Below are 20,665 nucleotides of genomic sequence, written 5' to 3'. Positions count from 1 at the left end.
AGTATCTCCAAGTTCATAGTGTCTTGAATTTATAATCCTGTAGAATTGCTGGAGCTAGTAATGTTTTATATTCTGTACAGACACTGTTATACTTAATCTGCCAAAAACAGCTGAGATACATTTCAGATTTTGTTCATGCCTGTCCTAATTGCTTTACTGTGCTGTGTATTTTATAATTACTAATTTGTCATTTAACAAAAATTTAATAAAATCCATATTTAATAAGTCATATGTCCAATACCTTATATTTATAGATATGCCATTCAGGGACAAACCAGCCTTGATGAAATATGTATTCTCTACAAATAATTTTTAAAACTCATACCACATACCAACTTTTCAGTATTAACTCAAGCTTTATTATAAAGCTACTAAGACATTTTGTTCCAAAAGCAATATCAGAGTACTCATTAATCAAGATTTAAAATATAATTTTTTCTAGTTTCCTAAAATATTTCATTCATGCAAAAGCTGATCAATGCTTCACATTCAACATGTTAACTAATAACATTTCAAGACTCAGTAGAAGTCCACAACATGGCAAAACAAAATGTATAATTTTCTTTAATTCTTGGGTGGTCTGCTGCAAAAAACTTAGCTGCATATAAAGCTATAAATTACTGCTAAAGCAGCTATTTGGTACGAGATAGGTTAATTTATGAAAACTTGTTTTAGTTTGTAGAAAGTCTGCATATGAAAGACATTTCCAAAAAATGTCCAAGCAGAGGGAGTCAAGATCCTATTGAAAGCGGAAGAGGTTTTCACTCTACATGTGCTGTGAGAACACAGTAAAGGCAGGGACAAGCCTGGTTTGTAAATCCATATGTTCTTAACTGGATAGCCTTACATTCTTTTCAATTTTTACAATGCACCTATGTGTTTAAGGCTCGGCTCCACCACAAGCTGTGAAAGAATGTAAGGCCAGTGCCATCTACTGGAAAGGGGGTGACTGTTCGGTCAGCCGACTTCAGTGCTTTGGTTAACTACACTGAAATCTGTGTCTGTTTTTAAAGTTCCTTCTCTTTAAAAAATTAAATAAAAATCTCCTGGCCTGTTGGGGTACATAGCATAGATGAGGCTCTGCATCAAGCCGATAGAACTGCACGATTGCTTGTGTGCACACAAACACACAACACACACACCATACACACATACACACTCATACACACCACACACACACAAGCACATTCAAACACACACACCATACACACACACAACCACCATACAAACACACACACACTCATACACACCACACACAAACACACCATACACACACACCACTCATACACACACACCATTCATACACACACACCACTCATACACACACACCACTCATACACACACACACAAACACACACACCCCATACACACATACACACTCATACACACCACACACACAAGCACACTCAAACACACACCACACACACACAAGCACACTCAAACACACCACACACACACACACACACACACACACACACACATATTCTTAAAAATGTTAATAAAAAAAGCTAGGTAAGATGAATATGTAAAAATGGTGAACACAGCCAGGCGGTGGTGGCACACACCTTTAATCCCAGCAGTACTCGGGAGGCAGAGGCAGGCAGATCTCTGTGAGTTCGAGGCCAGCCTGGTCTACAGAGTGAGATCCAGGACAGGCACCAAAACTACACAGAGAAACCCTGTCTCGAAAAATAAAACAAAACAACAACAACAAAATGGTGAATGCACTAGATCGCACTTTACTGGTGACACCAATGGAAAAAAAGAGCTACTGTGTCCCGATCCATTTCAAACATGAACCGGTTTCATGAGCGCCAAAGAGGCGGCTCTGGAGCTACTCATGGAGCGTTCCCGGAGGAGCTTCCGAAGACCTGACAATAGAAAACTTTACAACTGTAACACTATGTCCACAGACATGGGTCACAGAGTCGACCAAAGACTCTACCGAGGTCCATGTTTCAACAGGGGTTTTCAACACTCACGCAGAAAGTGTCCCTGTCCCGGCGGGCAAGCTGGTTGTTTTTAAAGGAGCTATGACATCAGTTGCTACCCATGAACTACTGACAACGTCAACTGAAAATAGTGCCTTTTCCTTACAGAGAGGCTGCTGTGCACATTGGTGGTAAACTTTGTTTAAAATGTATAAACTAAAGCACAAACATACTAATTTGCTCCTCAGAAGTGATCCAATGAACCAGTTCTTAATCCTCATACTATGCATAAGATCTCCCTATTCACTTCAAACAGTTAATATTTGAGCAAACTCAAATTATGTTAGAGAAAAAGGCAAAGAAATTCTAGGTTTTGTGTGTGTGTGTGTGTGTGTGTGTGTGTAGTTTCTGTCATTTTTGTTACTTAATTTAAAATACTACAATCTATACCCTAAGACATCCACTATACTGTAAAAAATACAATAAAATGAGAATAAATTGCTTTTTGAAAATGAATTTGGAAGGCACATAGGCTATAACCTTTACTTTTAATCTTCCCACATAAACTAATCTCAAATGAGTCTTTACTCTTTGTTATAGTTATGACCTCATATACATATAAACTTTCCAGAAGTTTATTATTCGTTTAAGAAAGACTTACTAGACTCCAGACACTGTGTCATGGGAGTCACAAGCCCCTGATTCAAGGAGTTCTACTCACACAGAGACAGTCTATGTCTTTCGAGCCCCATTTTCAGAATGTGCCTTTGGGAGTTCTAATGTATTCATTAGAATGTTATGATACATCATCTTCATAAACAACCTAATAGTCATGTAGAGGCATGTTAAACACATCCAAAAGGGAAGTAAAAGTCACAACTGCCTACTGTGTGCGTGGTATTAAAGTGTGACTATCACTATATGAGGCCTAGCTAGACAGGCACCTATGGTTGACTACACCCTACCATGATATCCGGTCTACACTACCACGTCACCTAACTTTTCTGGTATTGAACCTGCATATCAAATGTTGCTGCCTGATCCCTCCCCTGGGATAATCCTTTTGTCTTGATTTAGTGACCAGGAATTCTAATGACAAGCACCACCCAGCAGACTTTTCTTTAAGTCTGGAGCATTAATTCATAGGAAGTTTTAAGATGAATTCACTTCAAGCCAAAAGTTTAAGCTGTAGCTAAGAAACAAACAAACACAGAACAGATTATCTAATTTTACCTCTTGTTTTAGAGGAGAAGAGAATAAAATCTGGAGAGGTTCACAGATGTGTTCAAGGTCACACAATCTAAGGACAGAGCCACAGTCAGAGTTTCTGCTTTATAATACTCACAGGAAACTGTTGTAGGAAATTACCAAGGAATTCTGAGTGAGAAAAATTACCTTTAATGACAAACATGAGTGAACCGTAACTCAGATGCACTTAATAAGCTCTAAGTTAAAATTATGCTTTATTAAAAAAATAAGAAGAAAGGCAAGCCAGAGTCGAAAAATGATAAATCACTTCTGAGATGCAGCCGTCCTGCAGACCAACTCAGTTACAATCAATTTTAGGACCCCGTTTCAATTACTTTTTTCGTAGTTCTAGAGTTATTTCACATTGAATTATTATTCAAAAATCAATGTATAAGTTCAATATTGAATTATTATTCAAAATTAATTTGTTATTCAATATTGAATTATTATTCAATATTCAAAATTAGTGGGGGTAAGGAACCAAAATCTTTTTGATTTACGGAGATTTCTGTTGTAATGGGTTTGGGCCAAAGAACAGTGATTTAAAGCAAGCAATGAAACTTTCACTTTAATTTCCTAGGTCTCCCATTTTGCCCTCCTTCCCTCTTTGTGCCAAGTAATGAAGGTTAGGGTTCTCATCTCGATGATATTTTTAAATTTGAAAGTTCAAACAGTTTGTATCGTGCCTGTTAAATCTAGCAGCTTCTGCATTTCTATCTCTAAGTGTAAAATCCCATTAAAGAAATGGATAATAAATTCATTATGCTCCAAACACAAACGGCCCTTGAAAATCAGGGAATTAGCCGGGCGGTGGTGGTGCACGCCTTTGATCCCAGCATTCAGGAGGCAGAGGCAGGTGGATCTCTGTGAGTTCAAGGCCAGCCTGGGCTACACAATGAGTTCCAGGAAAGGCGCAAAGCTACACAGAGAAACCCTGTCTCAAAAAACCAAAAAGAAAAAAGAAAAAAAAAAAGAAAATCAGGGAATTAAGGAATTTTCTAACCAATTCATACCAGGTAAAATGTATCTATAAGCCCCAGGGAAAAAAGATAAAGGGTTCCTCTGGGCTCTTGCCAATACTGGGTGGTAAGTACAAAAGAAACGTGTATTTACAGAACTTGGATTCTGGTACAGGATAATATATACACAAAATAAAGAGATCAGGTTTAAATATAAAAGAGAGGAGCTGGCAAGATGGCCCCATAGGTAAAGCACATGCATCCAAGCCTGACAACCCAAGTTCAATCCCAGGAACCCTATGGCAGAAGGAGAGAACACCACCACAAGTCGTCACCCTGACCTCCACAGATGCACGATGGCACACACACACATGCATACATATAAATAAACCAATGTTCAAAAAAAAAAAAAAAAACCAACAGGTTGAGATGGCTATTTCTCAAACAGCATATATTTGTGGTTCCTATTAAAGTAAAAGTAGTTAGCTAAAAAATTATACATATTTAAATGTTGTTAAAGGTCTATTTTTATGGAAAATATGAATCCAAACAGATATAATTGTATGGATTTTTATAATGAACCTAGTGACCACATCTGTGGTGCTTACTCTGTGCCGGGTAGTGCCCTAAGTTTTTTTTTTATATGCTAATTTATTTAATTCTCACAGCAACCATTTTGGGTGAAACCTATTACTATCTTTATTTTGAAAATAAAGGCACTAAGACATCTAGACAGTTAGGGTCAAGGCCAGTTGCTGATCCCAGCGCCTCTGAATCTAGAACTGTTTGCTGAGCACTGGACTAACATGGTTTGGTCCTTCTCAGCTTTGTTGAATTTCTCTCTGCATCCTTTTGTTATCAAAAGTTAAAGTTCTTTGTATTTCCATTAAACAATTTCATTATGAAACACTTCACTAGCCTCTTACTTTTTGAGGAATACAAAAAGTATCTATAAGTTATTTCTGTAAACGCTCAGCCTCCATTGTGGACCGCAAACCCGCCTTACGAAGCTATGTGGAGTGCTTTTACCCAAAGCAGTATTCACAATGAGAAAACAGTTATGCATAAACTTTAGCTACACACTCACAGTCCAATCTTTGTACATATGTATAACAATGAAAAACACATGCGGAACAATTGTGGTAGATGAGGTTCTCCCTCGCGTCCACTTACAATGAAATAGGTGAAGCCTGTCGCTTCCACAGCCCGCATCGCCCTGCAGTCTACCCCATCCTTTCACGTTTCTTCTGATTGCCATTGTGAAGACGCTCAGCCCTCAAGGACACCCACACAGCCTCCAGTTCATCTACGCTACGATGTGAGGTCAGTGTAGGAGATGCACGGGCAGGGAGAATAATATCAAAGGTGATGGCAGGGAGGGGGCTTCTGGGCATTAAGCTGTATTCACTCATGAGTTGTCATACACAAATAACATAAAATCTAGTTCTTACGAATGCCTTACCAGTACTTGAGATCAACCTCTCTCACAGCGCTGGCCTTCCTCCGAACTCTACCAACTGATTCTATAAAACACCAGTGCCAACTGGCTTAGGCACCCTAGAGCACATCATTCGCAGCACTTCACGGTGTGCCCAGGTTTCCTCCCTCACCTCTCCCACCTGCCCTTGCCTTTCCTAGATACCCATATAAAGAGTCTGTACCTCCTGGCCATACATCGCTCTTGTCTGTCTTCATGTTTTGCTCAAGCTACATCATAGAGTGGCAATAGCTCTCCACCCCCCACCCCCACCCCCCGACTCATGGTCCCGGGGTTAACTGCTGCTCACGGCTGAGATTCAGCTCAAACACCATGTCCTTGTGTGAGCCTTTTAAACTCCAGAGACCTACCTCCCTTCCAATACGTATTTCCCTAGAGAAAACAGCTAGGGTCATTCTGCTCTGGTCTCCTACTCTACCCAAGGCACAGGCATGCCGGTCTAGCCTTATCTTCATATGGTTAGAGGGCCTCATACCGCTTTATTTCCATCCCCTCCTTGCAGAAAACCAATCAGCTTAGCCTTGTTTATCATCACATCCTCGCTGCTTAATACAGTGCCTGGCATGCATTTAATACTCAGTAAATGTTTAATGACATAGTTAAATCCTCTACCCAACATATTAAGAGATATATACAGTGATGGGAATATAAATAATATTGATAATCATATTCGCTGACATAAAACATTTGACCATTGTGAATTTCATGATAAAATTAAAATATTAACTTGAATGATATAGACACGGTGAAATTTTGAACTTCTAGGCTTCATTGGTTTAAATGCTGAATAAAAATCACATTTTTAAAAAGTATAGCGGTTCTAATTTATGAACCAGTTTGAAACATGTTGTATTAGTTCTGTTTATTTGGGTCTTGTTAAACAGAAAATCTTTTCTTCTTAACTACAGTATATGTAACACAATTACCTTAAAGTTGCCCGCTTTTTTTTTTTTTTTTTTTTTTTTTTTTTTTTTTTTTTTTTTTTTTTGTAAGGAACAGCCACAGGGAAAAGCATGGCATTCCCTTTAACGAGATGAATGCTCTACTTTGTGTGACTTGGGGCAGTTTCTCCGTGAGACTGCCAGGCTCTCTAGTGCACTATGGTTTGCAGATGTGGAGTGTGCTCTAGAGGACAAGAAGACTCCAGGAAATACTAGTGACCAGTAGATGCTGGGCAAGGAAACAATGTTTCTAATATTGAAAGGACTGTGGAAATGAGTGTCATTCGGAGCAGAGTGATGACCTAGAGCCACTCTCCATCTTCAAATTAGGGTCCAAATAAAAGGGATGGAATTTAGTAAAGCCTGGTAGTTTCACCAAGTAGTGTACCATTTCCTAGAGCAGAAATACCCACTCGGCCCAGTGTCCTACTACAAAGAGAACAAGCAGCCACCTGAGGGGAGCCCACAGGCTCGCAGGGCCACCGGCTGGCTCTTGGTCACCAAATGCAGCAGGTTGAATGCAGACATCACTGTGATCTATCTTCAGCAACAAACCCAGAGGCAAGACCAGGGCCAAAAGCTGAGTAGGAGAAAAAAAAAAAAAAGAAAAGAAAAGAAAACAAGAAACAACGAATTAAAACATCACACACAATAGGCACGTTCATTCAACAGCTGACGGTTTCGGGCTTACAGAGCTAAGCAGATGCACAGTGCTAATAAACTGCCCATGTTTTCAGACAGCAAGCCGACTCTCACTGTTATCACTAATTCTCCCAGTGCACAGAGGAGGCAGGTTTTATCCCCAGTACACCTGTGAGGGGAACCTGGGGCCCAAAGATTCAAGGACACAAGCCAGTAGAGCTTGAACAGAGTGAGGAAACACCCATGTGATGGCAGACCCGTAGTCGGTCCTTATGCACAAGGCCTTCGTGAGATGCAGAAACTCATGCTGTAAGACAAAACAAAACAAACCCAAAAAACCTAAGGACAACGGAGAGATTTCACTCCACAAACCATTAAATTTGAATAGAAGCATAAGGAACACATACTTGTGTTCCATTTTCTGATTTATCCTTTCTAACTAAAATTCTGTGAGTGGTCCTCATGACCCAACATTGAAAGGGGTAAAAAATATTTTACTGAAGTCTTTGGAAATGAACCGTGTAGGAGAATCCCCAAACTGTAGGCTGTTCAGCTTGCGACAGAAGTTCAGCTCATAGGGTTTCCTAAACATTTTGCATATTTCAACAGCTTCGATTGAAAGTGGAGGATGCTCGGGGCTTATCACTTTCTGATGCTTTATTTAAAATTACCATGTTAAGTAACTTTAACTGCCACATGTCCAAAGATGGAATAAAATTAATGTCTTGCTCATTTCCTAACCACGACCACCTCCATCTCCCACCCCAAAATAAAAGTCTTTTCCTGGACTCTCGTGACCCCCTTGAAGAGCAAACACATAATAAACAGTAATATATTTGACCAAATTGCTCTGGACTATATCTGACGGAAATCTGCTTGTATTAACATGCCTGAACTCTGACTTCCACAAACTAAACTCTCCACAAAACTAAAACATTTTTGTGTTCCTAACTGGAGGCGAAGTGGAGGGGGGGAGAGAGAGGGGGGGAAGGTAAGAGTCACAATGCACAGCCTGAGAGAACCGTTAGACATAAATAAACATGTCATTTTCACGAGTGACTGCAGAGCAGGGAAAAGAGTGCATGCCTTTGGAGCAGACTACTGGCTAATAAAAGATCAAAGGTCTATACCTCACAAAGCCATAAATAAAAATGTAGGGTGTTTTTTTTTTTTTTTTTTCCATGAGACCCTTCCCCGTGAGGAACAAAGTATGTGCGGTAAATGTAATTACTTAGCAAAGCTCTGGCCTCGCTGCGCTCCCACAGCTGACCATAAAATGTCTTCCTATTCTGTTTCATCGACCGCTGTACCAGGCAGCCTGGGCGCCTACGGATCACTGTGGCCATCTGGCTTGTGTCAAAGCCAGCACACAGGAAGAAAGGGAGTGACGTCACTCGGCAGGTCAGGCAAAGAACAAAGATGCCTTCTACAATTAAAAGCCAAGGAGCGCAAACACCAGAGGCTCGATGGGACTGCCTTTTCACCGTTCTCCTCACTCCCTGTTTCCTACCCAAATAGCCAGAGCTCCATCTAGTGGCAAACTGGTTTTGCCCAGTTTGGGGGTTTAAACTGTCTGGTTGCGGTTTGGGCTTTTCAAGTTGAGCCTGGAAGGGCCAGTCACACTAGCACCAACCCGGTGAAGCCACCAGCGGAATTACTGTGGGAGGCACCTGGCCTTTTCATGCTGAAGGATCGGGAACCAGTCAGAGTGAGGTCTACGTGCAGATCTCACCAATAACGACTTTATAGGTTGGAAATTGGTGTGGCCCTAAATACATTAATGGGCACAAGAACGTTAGGGAAAAAACGGACAGACTTACAGAATGCGTGTGAACGGTACGGTAGCTGAGGGTATATTTATCGAAAGGCAATTCTGAAGAATGCCATCTGCAGCTCAAACCCACAGCCCCCACTTCCATCAAGTAAAAGAGCCCCTGGAAGTGTGCTTCTAGTGTGTGAAGTCAGGGACAAGCTTTCTCTAGAGCACAGGAATGATGGTTTTGTGAAGTTTGGGGGGAATAGAGAGAGTGTGTGTGTTTACACTTGCAGTGAACGGAGCAAACACCGACAACAGAGCTAGAACATATAATTCATTTTCAGAGAGGTGCCTATCACCATGGATGCATGCAAGCTATGGAGCCAGACTGCCCGGCTGGAACCCTGGCGGTACCTGTCACGACCTGGATGACCTTGGACAAGTCACTTACCTTCTTAGCATCTTGGTTTCTTTGACTCTAAAATAACCACTAAATAATTAGCTAAAAGTACCTCCAACAATGCCTAGTATATATATGGTATATGTTCAGAAAAAGCTGATATTATTTAAACATGTCAAATCATTGCCGTGTCTAATATTACATGAGTTTAAAAAAAAGTCTTGAACATAAATTTTTCACCAGTACATTCTGATCCCAGTTTCCCCTCCCTCAGCTCCTCCCAGATCCTCCCCACCTCCCCACCCATCCAACTCCACACCTTCATTTTCTCTTTCTCACCCTATCCTATCCCATCCTATAGTATGGCCAGATCAGCTGCTTATCATCCCCCCCCCCCCAAACAAGCCCACTGTTTCCTACTACCTCCGGGTCTTGGCTGCAAGCCACTGCCCTCTGCTACCACTCCTAACACCCACTGGCCAGAGCTTAGCTTTTCTGATGCTCCTGGAGCATCCGACATGCTCTCGCCTCTCCTGGGACAATTCTGGGCATACTGGTCTGCTTTCATCCCCTCTTCTTCCAGATCAAGCAGCTCTTAAGGGCGGGGAGGGGATCCGTTGCATTTTCATATCCCACTACCCAACACATAACTACTAACCATCCGTCCACTTCCTGCGCAGAAGATCTGATGTAAATAACTGACCTACGAGACTGCTTGTTTGGGGCCCTCGTTTCTAATGTTGCCAGTTCCCTTGCTGACAGTGCCTAAAGGAATTACAATCTGTACATGTGTCTAACTGCTTGCATCGCCTATGAGAGCTGGGACGGTGAAGAGCATCTTCACTTAAAATTCAAAGATAATTCAAATGATATTCAAGTTCTGCTCTCCCATCTCCCTACCACCCCAGGATGTTAACATCCAGATCACGACTAAAGTCAGTTTGCTAGTGTTTGGGGTGTGGATCCTCCCTGACTCCCCCCCCCCCCCCCCCCCCCGCCTGAAGTTAAACAAGGTACCATACTGAAGAGAGATCACTGCCAGGGGATCCAGAGAATTCACCAAGTTGATAATTAGTTCCAGAGAGAGCGGACTGTACCAGTGGACTTAAAAGCCATCAACCCCAGAGGTCAGAGCCCTCTCCAACAAACAGCAAAGAAATGTATACATCGGTGCTTTTCACAAGCTAGTAACGATGCCCTCCCCAAAACTACAAAAGGTAAGCGAATTGACAAATTGAAAAGTTGTCAAGGACAATTTAAAAAAAAAAAAAAAAAGTAACATTTGACTCTCCCCAGGCTCTCAAGAAAGAAAAGGTATGCTGACAGCAAGGACCAGCAAGGAACAAGGAAACAATCCTAGAACAAAGACCACCTTTGACAGAAAAGGCTCAGCGGAGGGGCGCGGGTTGATGTCACCACCGTTCCCATTTCACTCAGAAGAAGCTTCACCCTGGTTAGCACCTCGGAGTCACTGATGACAAAGTCTGCTCTAAAACTCTATTAAAAACACGGTTCTCACCCCCACGGGCCTGACACACACTTTACTTGCTGAGTGAATGGGTCACTCTTTTAGCTGCTGCTTGAGATCAACAGCCGGATAGGTAGTGATGAGTACCTACCGCCTTTGCTAACCAGAGATGCTTCTGCGACTGCGCAGAAGGCTAGCTTTTAAGAATCCTCTTTAGAAGCAGATGATTTTTAAGACATGGACTGTTTTAGAATGCCGGACATTCTCTTCCTCTACTTCCTGGCTCTCTGTGACATGAACTGAGCGGTTCCCCGTGCCTTCCCCATCAGGATGGACTAGTCTTCGAAACCATGAGCCAAAATAAATCTGACTTTTTTTTTTTTTTTTTTTTTAAGGAAGGAAGGAGGGAGAGACGGGACAGGAAGAGACATGGAATTTTAAGTTACTCGGTTCTCCCGGAAAACAATCTTACTGCAGCATGGGAAACAATGTATCAGCTGCTGACTGAGATGCAAAGCTGTAGTGGGTGCTCTCAAAAGCTTACGGGTGGAAGCGGGAATATAAAATGTGGCCAAACTCCTTGCTCTCTTGGGAGAGCAACTCCTAGCTTCAGAAGACAGGACGTCTGGTGGATACTGGGATTTGAAACAACTGCCAAGATGTATAAAGGAGAACTCGGCTTTCATTTTTATATCGACATGTCCACACATTCCTGAACACTTTTATCTCAAGATCCTTTACACTCCAAAGAATCATCAAAGAGTTCAAATGTCTTTGTTTATGTAGCTATACCCATCAATACTTACTACAATAACAAATTATGAGTGAACAAACTTCACAGTATTGGCTACAATAAAATAATAAATAACTTGCAAAATTACTATTTTTAACCTTTTAATTAGAAATCTTGAATAAATTTACAAAATTGATATTTTAGTGAAAAATATATTATCCAAAACAAAAAATATGCACATGATGGGGAGAGTTTTATGTTTTTGCAATCTATTGGCTAACTGCCTTCAGAAAGCACAATTTTTCTCACATTTGTACTTCTACAGTCAATATATCGCGATATGTCGATCTGGCTGAAGTATGTACATAAAGCAAATGCACCCACACAGACCAATAGTGGAAAGGGGACGGTACTTTAGTAACCCTTTCCGATAACTGCAGCTATTCTTCGTTATCATATGAAGATTAAGAAATGACAGCCTGAAACAATATCAGTGAGCCTTCTCACACTGTGTTGCCTTAAAATCGACTGGTCTAGCTTGCATCCTCTAAAGATTTAATTCTTTCTTCCTTGTATTGAAATAGATTTTTTTTCCTCACATAATAGATCCCGATTACAATTCCTCCCCGCCCCCAGTTCCTCCCCTCCTCCACTCCCATCTGGATCCACACCCTTTCTGTCTCTCATTAGAAAAGCTTGGAGAACACCTCACAGGCCAGAAGCCACCACCTACTGGTTGTAAAATGTCAGATGTAAGAAGTCTCATTAAAAACTGTCCTTAGGAGCCAAAGTTGGATAACAAAGTTTTTAAAAAAAAAAAAATGGATAGATTTTAAAGTCTTTAATAGTGTCTGTTTCATGTATTAATTTTTGACTGTTTCCAACCTAAGAGGGAAAAGAACGAAGTTAGATCTAGCAGGGGTATTGAACTGGACGTGCAGCCTACGCCATCTGTTCTACAACCGTGTAACGGTCTCCACAGGACTACCTGAGCACGTCGGCATCCATCACATCACAGTGAGGAAGGACAGGAGACAAACACATCTTTGATCTTGAAAATATTAAAAGACTAACTACAGGTTAGCCAATTTGAAAAATAAAAGATGTCTATGTGATGCAGCGTTTTCATTATTGAATTCACATAGCAAGATAAGCACATAAAAGGTGCACCTGATATTGATCACGGCAGGGTTACGCTGGGTCCGTTAAAAAGGACCCCAATGGTGTGACTAGCAGAGAATTACAGGCGTACACTCAACTTCTCCTGAGGCCGTTCTATGAAATGCCTTTTGTTTCCCGGTTCCTGATGTGTAAGGAGTGCAGTAGAACATGGCAATTTAGTCATTCTCAAATTGATCCTTTAAAACAGAGGTTCTCAACCTGTGGGTCACAACCTTTCATGAGGGTCGCCTAAGACCTTCAGAAAACAGATATTTACCTTACAATTCATAACAGCAGCAAAATTACAGTTACGAAGTAGCAACAAAAATAATGTTATGGGGGGGGGGGGTCCCCACAACATGAGGAACCATATTAAAGGGTCCCGGCATTAGGAAGGTTGAGAACCACAGCTTTAAGACTCTCTCAACCATAGTACACACCTGCGCAGTTTCCTAAAATGGCCACCGTTGTCAGTTTATAGCTTCTACTTTATATATGGATTTCTGCTATATTTTTTTCTTTCTTTTTCCTCAGGCCCCCAGCTATTTTTCTTAGTTCACAAGAAACATTGACAAGACAGAAAAACCCACATCAACCATTTTAACTATTATGTAAGAACACATTTTCAGGGTTCTGTGGGGAGGGTGACTGGGTGCTGAACTTAGGGCACTGCACCTTCTAGACAAACACTGTACCGCCAAGCTTCATTCCCAGGCGTTTTTGTTACTTTTTATTTGAAATGAGGCCTTGCTGGCCTTGAACACAGTCTACAGCCCAGGCAGCTGACATTACGGTTCTATAGCCCTGCGACTGGTTTAGTCTCCTTTTTTATTTTTTTTTTATTTTATTTTATTTTTTTGGTTTTTTTGAGACAGGGTTTCTCCATGTAGTTTTGCACCTTTCCTGGATCTCGCTCTGTAGACCAGGCTGGCCTCGAACTCACAAAGATCCGCCTGGCTCTGCCTCCCGAGTGCTGGGATTAAAAGGCGTGTGCCACCACTGCCCAGCCTAGTCTCCTTTTTTAATGGTTTCTTTTCGCTGTTTTCTTACGTAGGGAAGCTTTTGGTTTTTCTTTTCTAGTCCTGGAGTTCCCACCAAAACCCTCGCTGGCTACATTTCCGCGAGGGGCTTTACTCTGAGTTTTCCAAGTCTCCTCTGTAAACACGGAGCTTACGATAGCGGTCATTAGAGGAGCACGTGGCACCTCTAAATTCATATACATAATTCATAATTCATATATATATATTATAGACCCCACAGAACTGGGGAGCAGAGCCTCCTGGCCGCATCTTGCATGGCTGATCTCCCTTGGTTTTCTGATTAGCACTTTCTTCTTCCCTTTGCAGAAGTCATGTCTCTACCTCTGATGCTATTACTTTCTGGTTCCCAAAGTAATCATGGCCCCCAGTCTAGTCCTCGGTCCTCCTTTGGGTTTCTGACTTGCTCACTCTCTTCCTTATGGACCTTACCTCCCTTCTTTAGTCTCCACCTTCCAGATGCTTACAACTTCACCCCCCACCACACACACACACACACACACACACACACACACACACACACACACACACTTACTTCTTGGTAAAAAGCTACAAAGCTCTAATACTAACCTTGCTCAAAGCTCCAATGCCCTATTTCCTAACGGCTTCTAGATAATAGTATATCAGTAGATAGTATATCAGTAGATAGTATATAGTATATCAACTGCGCTGCGTGCTTTTATTTACCGGCGCTTCCCCAGTTTTATAACTTGCTCTACTTTGTATTCTTTAAATATCTGCATGGGCGCATTTCTCGTGATTATAAGTGATAATCAGATTCAAGTGCCTGAACTCTGAGTATGAATGTGATTCCCTGAAGTAGTTCCTCCCACTGCTATTCCGGTTATTCCTGGCTCTCCACTTCCCATGCTCTGAATGCAGTTCCTGCGCCCGCCCCCTTGTGGCGAAGGGAGACCCCGTGACAAGCTCCAAGCGATACATTAGCAGCAAAAATAAAAAGATAAAAAAAAAAAAAGTGCCACCTCCAAGCCTCTTAACTGTTGGTGTGAAACCTTGCAGAGCTTGCCTTTGTACTGTAACAAAACCCAGCCGTGCACATAATTAGATGAGGGTAATTCTATTAGCCATGATCCTGGAATAAGGAGACAAGCAGCAGCCTTTCCATCTGGCCCACAGCGAATGTGTATTACAAACAAGAGCGAAGCCTTCAGCATCCCCAGCCACTGGTGTTGGTGACTGTCTGTTCCAGCAAGAACCAAAGCTCAGGTAATAACTTGTTTGAAGCTCCATGGCAGCACGTGATGGAGCCAGAAGCAAGTTGATTTTAATATCTTCTACTATATTAAAAATTCCTTTGGGCTGGAGAGATAGCCCAGCAGTTAAGAGGGTATATTGCTCTTCTAGAGGACTCGAGTTTAGTCCCCAAGAGTCAGGTCCCAACTTCTTGTGACACCAGCCCCTCTGTGGCAATCAGATACCCCAGCCTCCATGAGCACCTACCCACAAATACATAATGAAAAATAATATATATTAATCCTCAATGACAGGAATTCTGGTGCTCCAGATTACTGTACCTATTTCAGAAAAAATAGTCCAAAAAGATGAGAAGTCAATGGCAAGGGCAGGGCAGTAACACAGAAAGCCATAGGGGCTCTCCCTACTCACCCCTCTGCTACTAAATATCACAAAGTGACTCTCGCTTTGGCTGGAGGAGAGGACTCTCCTTTTACAGAAAGACGCTGAAGACCAGATGGAATGTGGCTTAGCCTGACCACACAGAGTTAACTGATCCTAACCCTTCAAAGAGCAAACTGGTCACTCCGAGGCAAAGCTGAGCAATTTGTGAGTGAATGAATGAATGAATGAATGAATGAAATCCTTTATCCTAAAGTGACTGGCTGCGCCCTGGGCACTAACCACATCTGTTGCAGCTTCTTACTGATTCAGCAAGTTGGAGCCTGCCCACAAGTCCATACAGACACGATCCTCTCATGCTTATCAATCAATAAAAATAAGAAAAAAATCTATTTGCCATGATGCTACCAAAAGCAAATATATAATGTCTCTTCTAGTGTCCCAGAAAACTTACTCCAGACCTAAGGAAAAGCAATCTCAGCAACAGCTCACTTTTTTAACCTAAAAGTAAGCAATCATACACACACACACACACACACACACACACACACACACACACACACACAATGTTGTAACGATATAAGCTTTTAAAAATAACCCATGGACAGATATTTGGCTGTTTCTGAACACACTGTAAACACCAGCAGCTTCGCACATCCAAACGAAAAGGATATAGCAGTAAAGAAAGCCAGAAGGAGAATGAAGAGAAAGCCCCAGAGCATCAGGACCTTCATCCCATGGAGCACAGAGGAGACACTGCTCACCATAAACCACCCTCCCTGCCTGCATGCTGTAAGAGAAGCTCCTGGAGCATTAGCCAGACCTACAGTCACATGTCTTGGCCGCCCTGGCAGCTGGATCGGAACCTGAGACTGGATGGCGGAAAAGGGAATGTAAGTCAGTCGGCCGTGTGGTCTTTCAGACGAACTTTAAAGACACAATCATCTGCTCTCTATTCCTTCTTCCCTCCTGGGACATACTAACAGTTTGTAGCATTGGTGACAGAAACAGAAGTTACTTGATGAAGAAGACACTAAGGGGCCAGGAAGCAGAGACCGGTGTACGTTTGACCTAGTACCTAAAAGAAAACTAAGCTTCCGGTTTACCTAAATCCCGCTGCTGTATCTCTCCACCACAGCCTGGCCCGGGGCTATCAAAAGCCAGGATTAAACACACCGATGCTATAAAGTGTACAACGGAGAGATTGCAATACCAATAGTCAACAGTGGTAGACAACATACTGATGCAGTGGGGGAGGAATCCTTCTCTTTTATGTCTCGATATTATCTAAGTTTGAAAAATCAACATCTGCTGCTATAACTCTATCAAAATTATGAAAGTGAGTGTCAAAACAATAATGATTCGAACCTCTGCTTTGAAGGAATGAAACAGAGAGAGGTAAAGTTGGAGGGTATTGCTTAGTGCCCTTGTACTAAGAGTCACTGGCAGGCTTTTTCATGAGAACAAAATTCATGTTTGGAAAAAATACAGCATTCCAAATGACCATGATTTCATCTAAAGAAAAACCCGTCCTGATGTTGGCTGAATTGGTACCATAATTCTAGGCATGGGGCTACAAGTTACAGTATCTATGTCTATCCGTGATTGGTATCTTTTCTGAGGCAAGGTCTCACTACGTAGCCTTTTGTGAGGCTTACTGAAACAGGAGGATTACTTTGAGTGCAAGGCCAGTCCAGGCTACATAAGGAATGCCAGGCCAGCCTGGTCTCCGGCGTGAGATGCTGTCTCAAAACAAAACCAAACTCAGCTCCTTTCTTTCTTCCCTAATGTATTATTCTTTCCATATTTTTGTTCCAAGGTATTCCCATCTGCCCATCACTGAGACCACAAACCCAGTTTCTTGATTCTCCTTTAACGGCTGCTATCCTCACAACACAAATTGATGGCGACTGTATCACCATTTTGTTCCCCAAGTGCATCCTTTTCTTTCTGCTTCTCACCTAGCATGGAGAACAAACAGCCTGCTACTAGCCTTGCACTTCTGATCCTCGTCACATCCACCATGCTGTTCGCTGCACGAGCAAGCCCTGTACACTGACTTTGCCCATGCTCAGACACAACTCAGCATGCTCCGAGTCCCACCGCCTCCTCCAGAGAAAAGTTCAGCCCACCTCTCTGTCCCACCTCCGAGACCGATCAGAGTCATCTCCTTGCTGTTTGTGGAACCTCAGCCCTCATCATACTCTGGCGCATCCACACGCTCCCAACTCTCTCAGCCTCTACTATTTCTAGTGCCTCACTCCATGTCTAGCTCTTAGAAGGCAGCCAGCGTATACCAGTTGAATAAACAAATAAATGTTATGTCCTGATTATAACCAACTGTTCAGTTCCTCCCTGAAACCTTCCATTTCCTGGAGATCTCTGTCGATCTTTAGCTTCCTTGCCTGCAAAATATGGGTGATAATAGGGTTAAATGCAATGTTTGTAACACTATATAGCACAGTGAAGTCAACTGTACTTTCCCTGTCCAGAAGGGAAGCAAAGAGGAGGAAGAAAAGGGAGAGGAGGAAGAGGAGGGAGGAGAAAGGAAAGGAGGAGGGAGAAGAGGAGGGGGAGAGGAGGGAGAGGAGGGAGAGGAGGGAGAGGAGAAAGAGGAGGGAGGGAGGGAGAGGAGAAAGGAGAGAAAGGAGGGAGCAGAGAGAGAGGAGGGGGAGGAGAAGAGAGAGGAGAAAGGAAAAAGAGTTACAGAGTTATAAAATTCAGTTCACTTACTTTAGGATATGGAAAGACAGACTATTAACACTTAACCTCACAAGGATGATTTTTCCACCTCAGGAATTATGCCTTAGTGACTTTCCAAAAAAAACCATCTTTGACAAAAAAAATAAAATTTCAAATTTTGCAGTCAGTGGTTTCAGTCAATTCCGAGTGACCTGACTTTATGTGCGCAAAATCAAAGAGTTGGGCGACTCTTATCAACTCCAACAGAAGCTATCAATTACAGTTGCAATGCTATTGTCATTCAAAGATAAAGTATTCAAGGACTTAAAACTAACTTTGCACATGACCCTGAGAATTCTCCACACCACTTGAGATCTTGAACTCCCAGCACTAATGACCTTGTGACTGATAGGAATTGTTCACCAAAATTCCTGTAAACTCCATTGTCCTTTGTCCCTCTTCAGCACAGAATGGTGGTGACTTTTTATATATTCCATAATACATTATGACTTGCAATCAGCTTAACCAATAACAATATTCCAACCTCCTTATCGTGCCTTTTAATAATCTTCTTTTTAATCAAATGTTTTGTAAGGGATATATGATAGTTTTTATGGAATTCCTTCAGTCTTAGGAGACAAATTCATCTTTCCTCGTTTAAAAAAAAGTATCAGCTCAAGGATGAACTCTAGGCTATGAATGATAGATAATGATACTTAGGATACAGAAGTCAAAATATCATTAATTTAAGGTTGACAAAATTAAGATGTACAATATATGGTGGTGTGGTGGTTTGAATAAGAATAGTCCCCATAAGCTCATTGGTTTGAAGGCTTGGTCACAAGGGTATGGCATTATGAGGTGGTGTAGCCTTGTTAGAGGAAGCATGTCACTGTCAAATGCTCAAGCCAGGCCCAGTGTCTCTCTCTCCTGCTGCCTGTGAATCCAGATGTAGAACTCTCAGCTACCTCTCCAGCACCATGTCTGCCTGCATGCTGCCATGCTTCCTAACCTGATGATAATGGACTAAACCTCTGAAACTGTAAGCCAGGCCCAATTAAATGCTTTTCTTTATAAGAATTGCTGTAAGATGCAGTGATCCAAGCATTGGGCTGAGCTCCTGGAGTTCAGCTGAAGAGAGGGAGGAGGGATCATATGAGCAAGGAGGGTCAAGATCATGATGGGGAAACCACAGAGACAGCTGACCCGAGTTAGTGGGAGCTCACAGACTCTGGCCTGTCAGCTGGGGAACCTGCATGGGACTGAACTAGGCCCTCTGAATGTGACAGTTGTGTGGCTAGATCTGTTTGTGGGGCCCCTGGCAGTGGGACCAGGACTTATCCCAGCTGGCTTTTTGGAGTCCATTCCCTATGGTAGGAAACCTTGCTCAGCCTTCCTCCCATGTAAAGAGTTAAATACTGTTTTACTTTTAATGGAACAGATTGGATGAGGTTTGGTTTTTTTTTACAGTCATAGAAACTAAAATACCCCTATAAAAGATGAAGACAACTACAACACAGAAAACATGCTGCAAAAAAAATGAACACAGGGAGAAAAACATCACAAAACAAAAATAAAAGAGTGATTTTAATGAGCTTATTAAAACAGTGACTCACGTAGTGTTGCAGATTGAAGAAATGACGCAGAAGGGTTTTGAAGAAGAGAGAGAGAGAAAAGGAGACTTTCATCTGGTGCACACAGGCACAGATAAAAGAGAAGCAATACTTTTCAAAAGAGCTTTTCACTCAGAGTCTGTAGTCAGATTCGTCACTCCCATCAAAGTGGAGAATGGAATATAAAAACAGGAAAACCTGCCTCCGCCCTTAAAACAACACCAACAGGGTTCTTCTAAAGAGTTTCTGGCAGATAAAGTGCAAAGAGGAAGAATGGAAGAAAAAGGCCAGATCCCAACTCACGTCACATGGGACCACTGCCTGCAAGTCAGTGACAGCCAGCACCTTCCCACCGGGGTCTAGAGAGGCGGAAGAAGGGACACAGCACAGCCAGGCCACCAGGTGTGGGAAGCACCAACTGACATGTGCTCCGTCTAGAGCCAGTGGCTAATTCTGCAAGGGACTGACCCAGGCTGTCAGCTCACAAAGGACGAAGGGAGCACCCACATGCTGACTCTCAAAAGTAACAGCCAAACTGGGAGATACCTTTCAAGCAAGTCCTGCCTTGAAAAGCCCGGCTAGCGCTCCAATCAAAACACGAGAAGCTCTGACAGCAAGACAGCCCCTCCGTTCCAGAGCTCACTTCAGCCCCATGCCACCCTCGTCCTCTCCATTCACAGTCCGCGTCCGTGAAAATCAATCCGCAGAAAGCCGGAGCTTTCTCTCCTCTTTCGTAAGCTTGAAAGACAGACAGACACACACACACACACACACACACACACACACAGAGCAAACTCGGGGGTGCTCTCGTTCCTCAACCTGGGCAAGCCCATGCTGCATTCACTCCTCATTCTACCTGACAAACAGAGGCGGGAAGTAAAACAAGACGCCGTGGTCTCCGGCAGCTTACCTGTTAGCGTCCTGAAAGCTAAGGTTACTAAGAGCGGCGACAGTCCCACAGAGACAAAATGGGGAACACAGACCCGCCCAGCAGAGAGAA

The 20,665-nt window shown here is 42.5% G+C and overlaps 1 protein-coding gene across 1 annotated transcript in view; it reads right to left on the bottom strand.

Annotated features, from left to right (window-relative positions):
- Positions 1–20,665, bottom strand: part of Msrb3 (methionine sulfoxide reductase B3) — a 118,753-nt gene that overhangs the window by 84,130 nt on the left and 13,958 nt on the right. Inside the window, 1 exon segment of the mRNA XM_059245739.1 lies at positions 7,030–7,157. Coding sequence (XP_059101722.1) covers positions 7,030–7,105 — 76 coding nt within the window. The 5' untranslated portion in view covers positions 7,106–7,157.

The sequence above is a fragment of the Peromyscus eremicus genome, chromosome 18, assembly GCF_949786415.1.
Source record: "Peromyscus eremicus chromosome 18, PerEre_H2_v1, whole genome shotgun sequence".
NCBI classification, from domain to species: Eukaryota; Metazoa; Chordata; class Mammalia; order Rodentia; family Cricetidae; genus Peromyscus; species Peromyscus eremicus.
The sequence above is the reverse complement of the archived record's forward strand: the minus strand, read 5'-3'. Positions and strand labels throughout refer to the sequence as shown.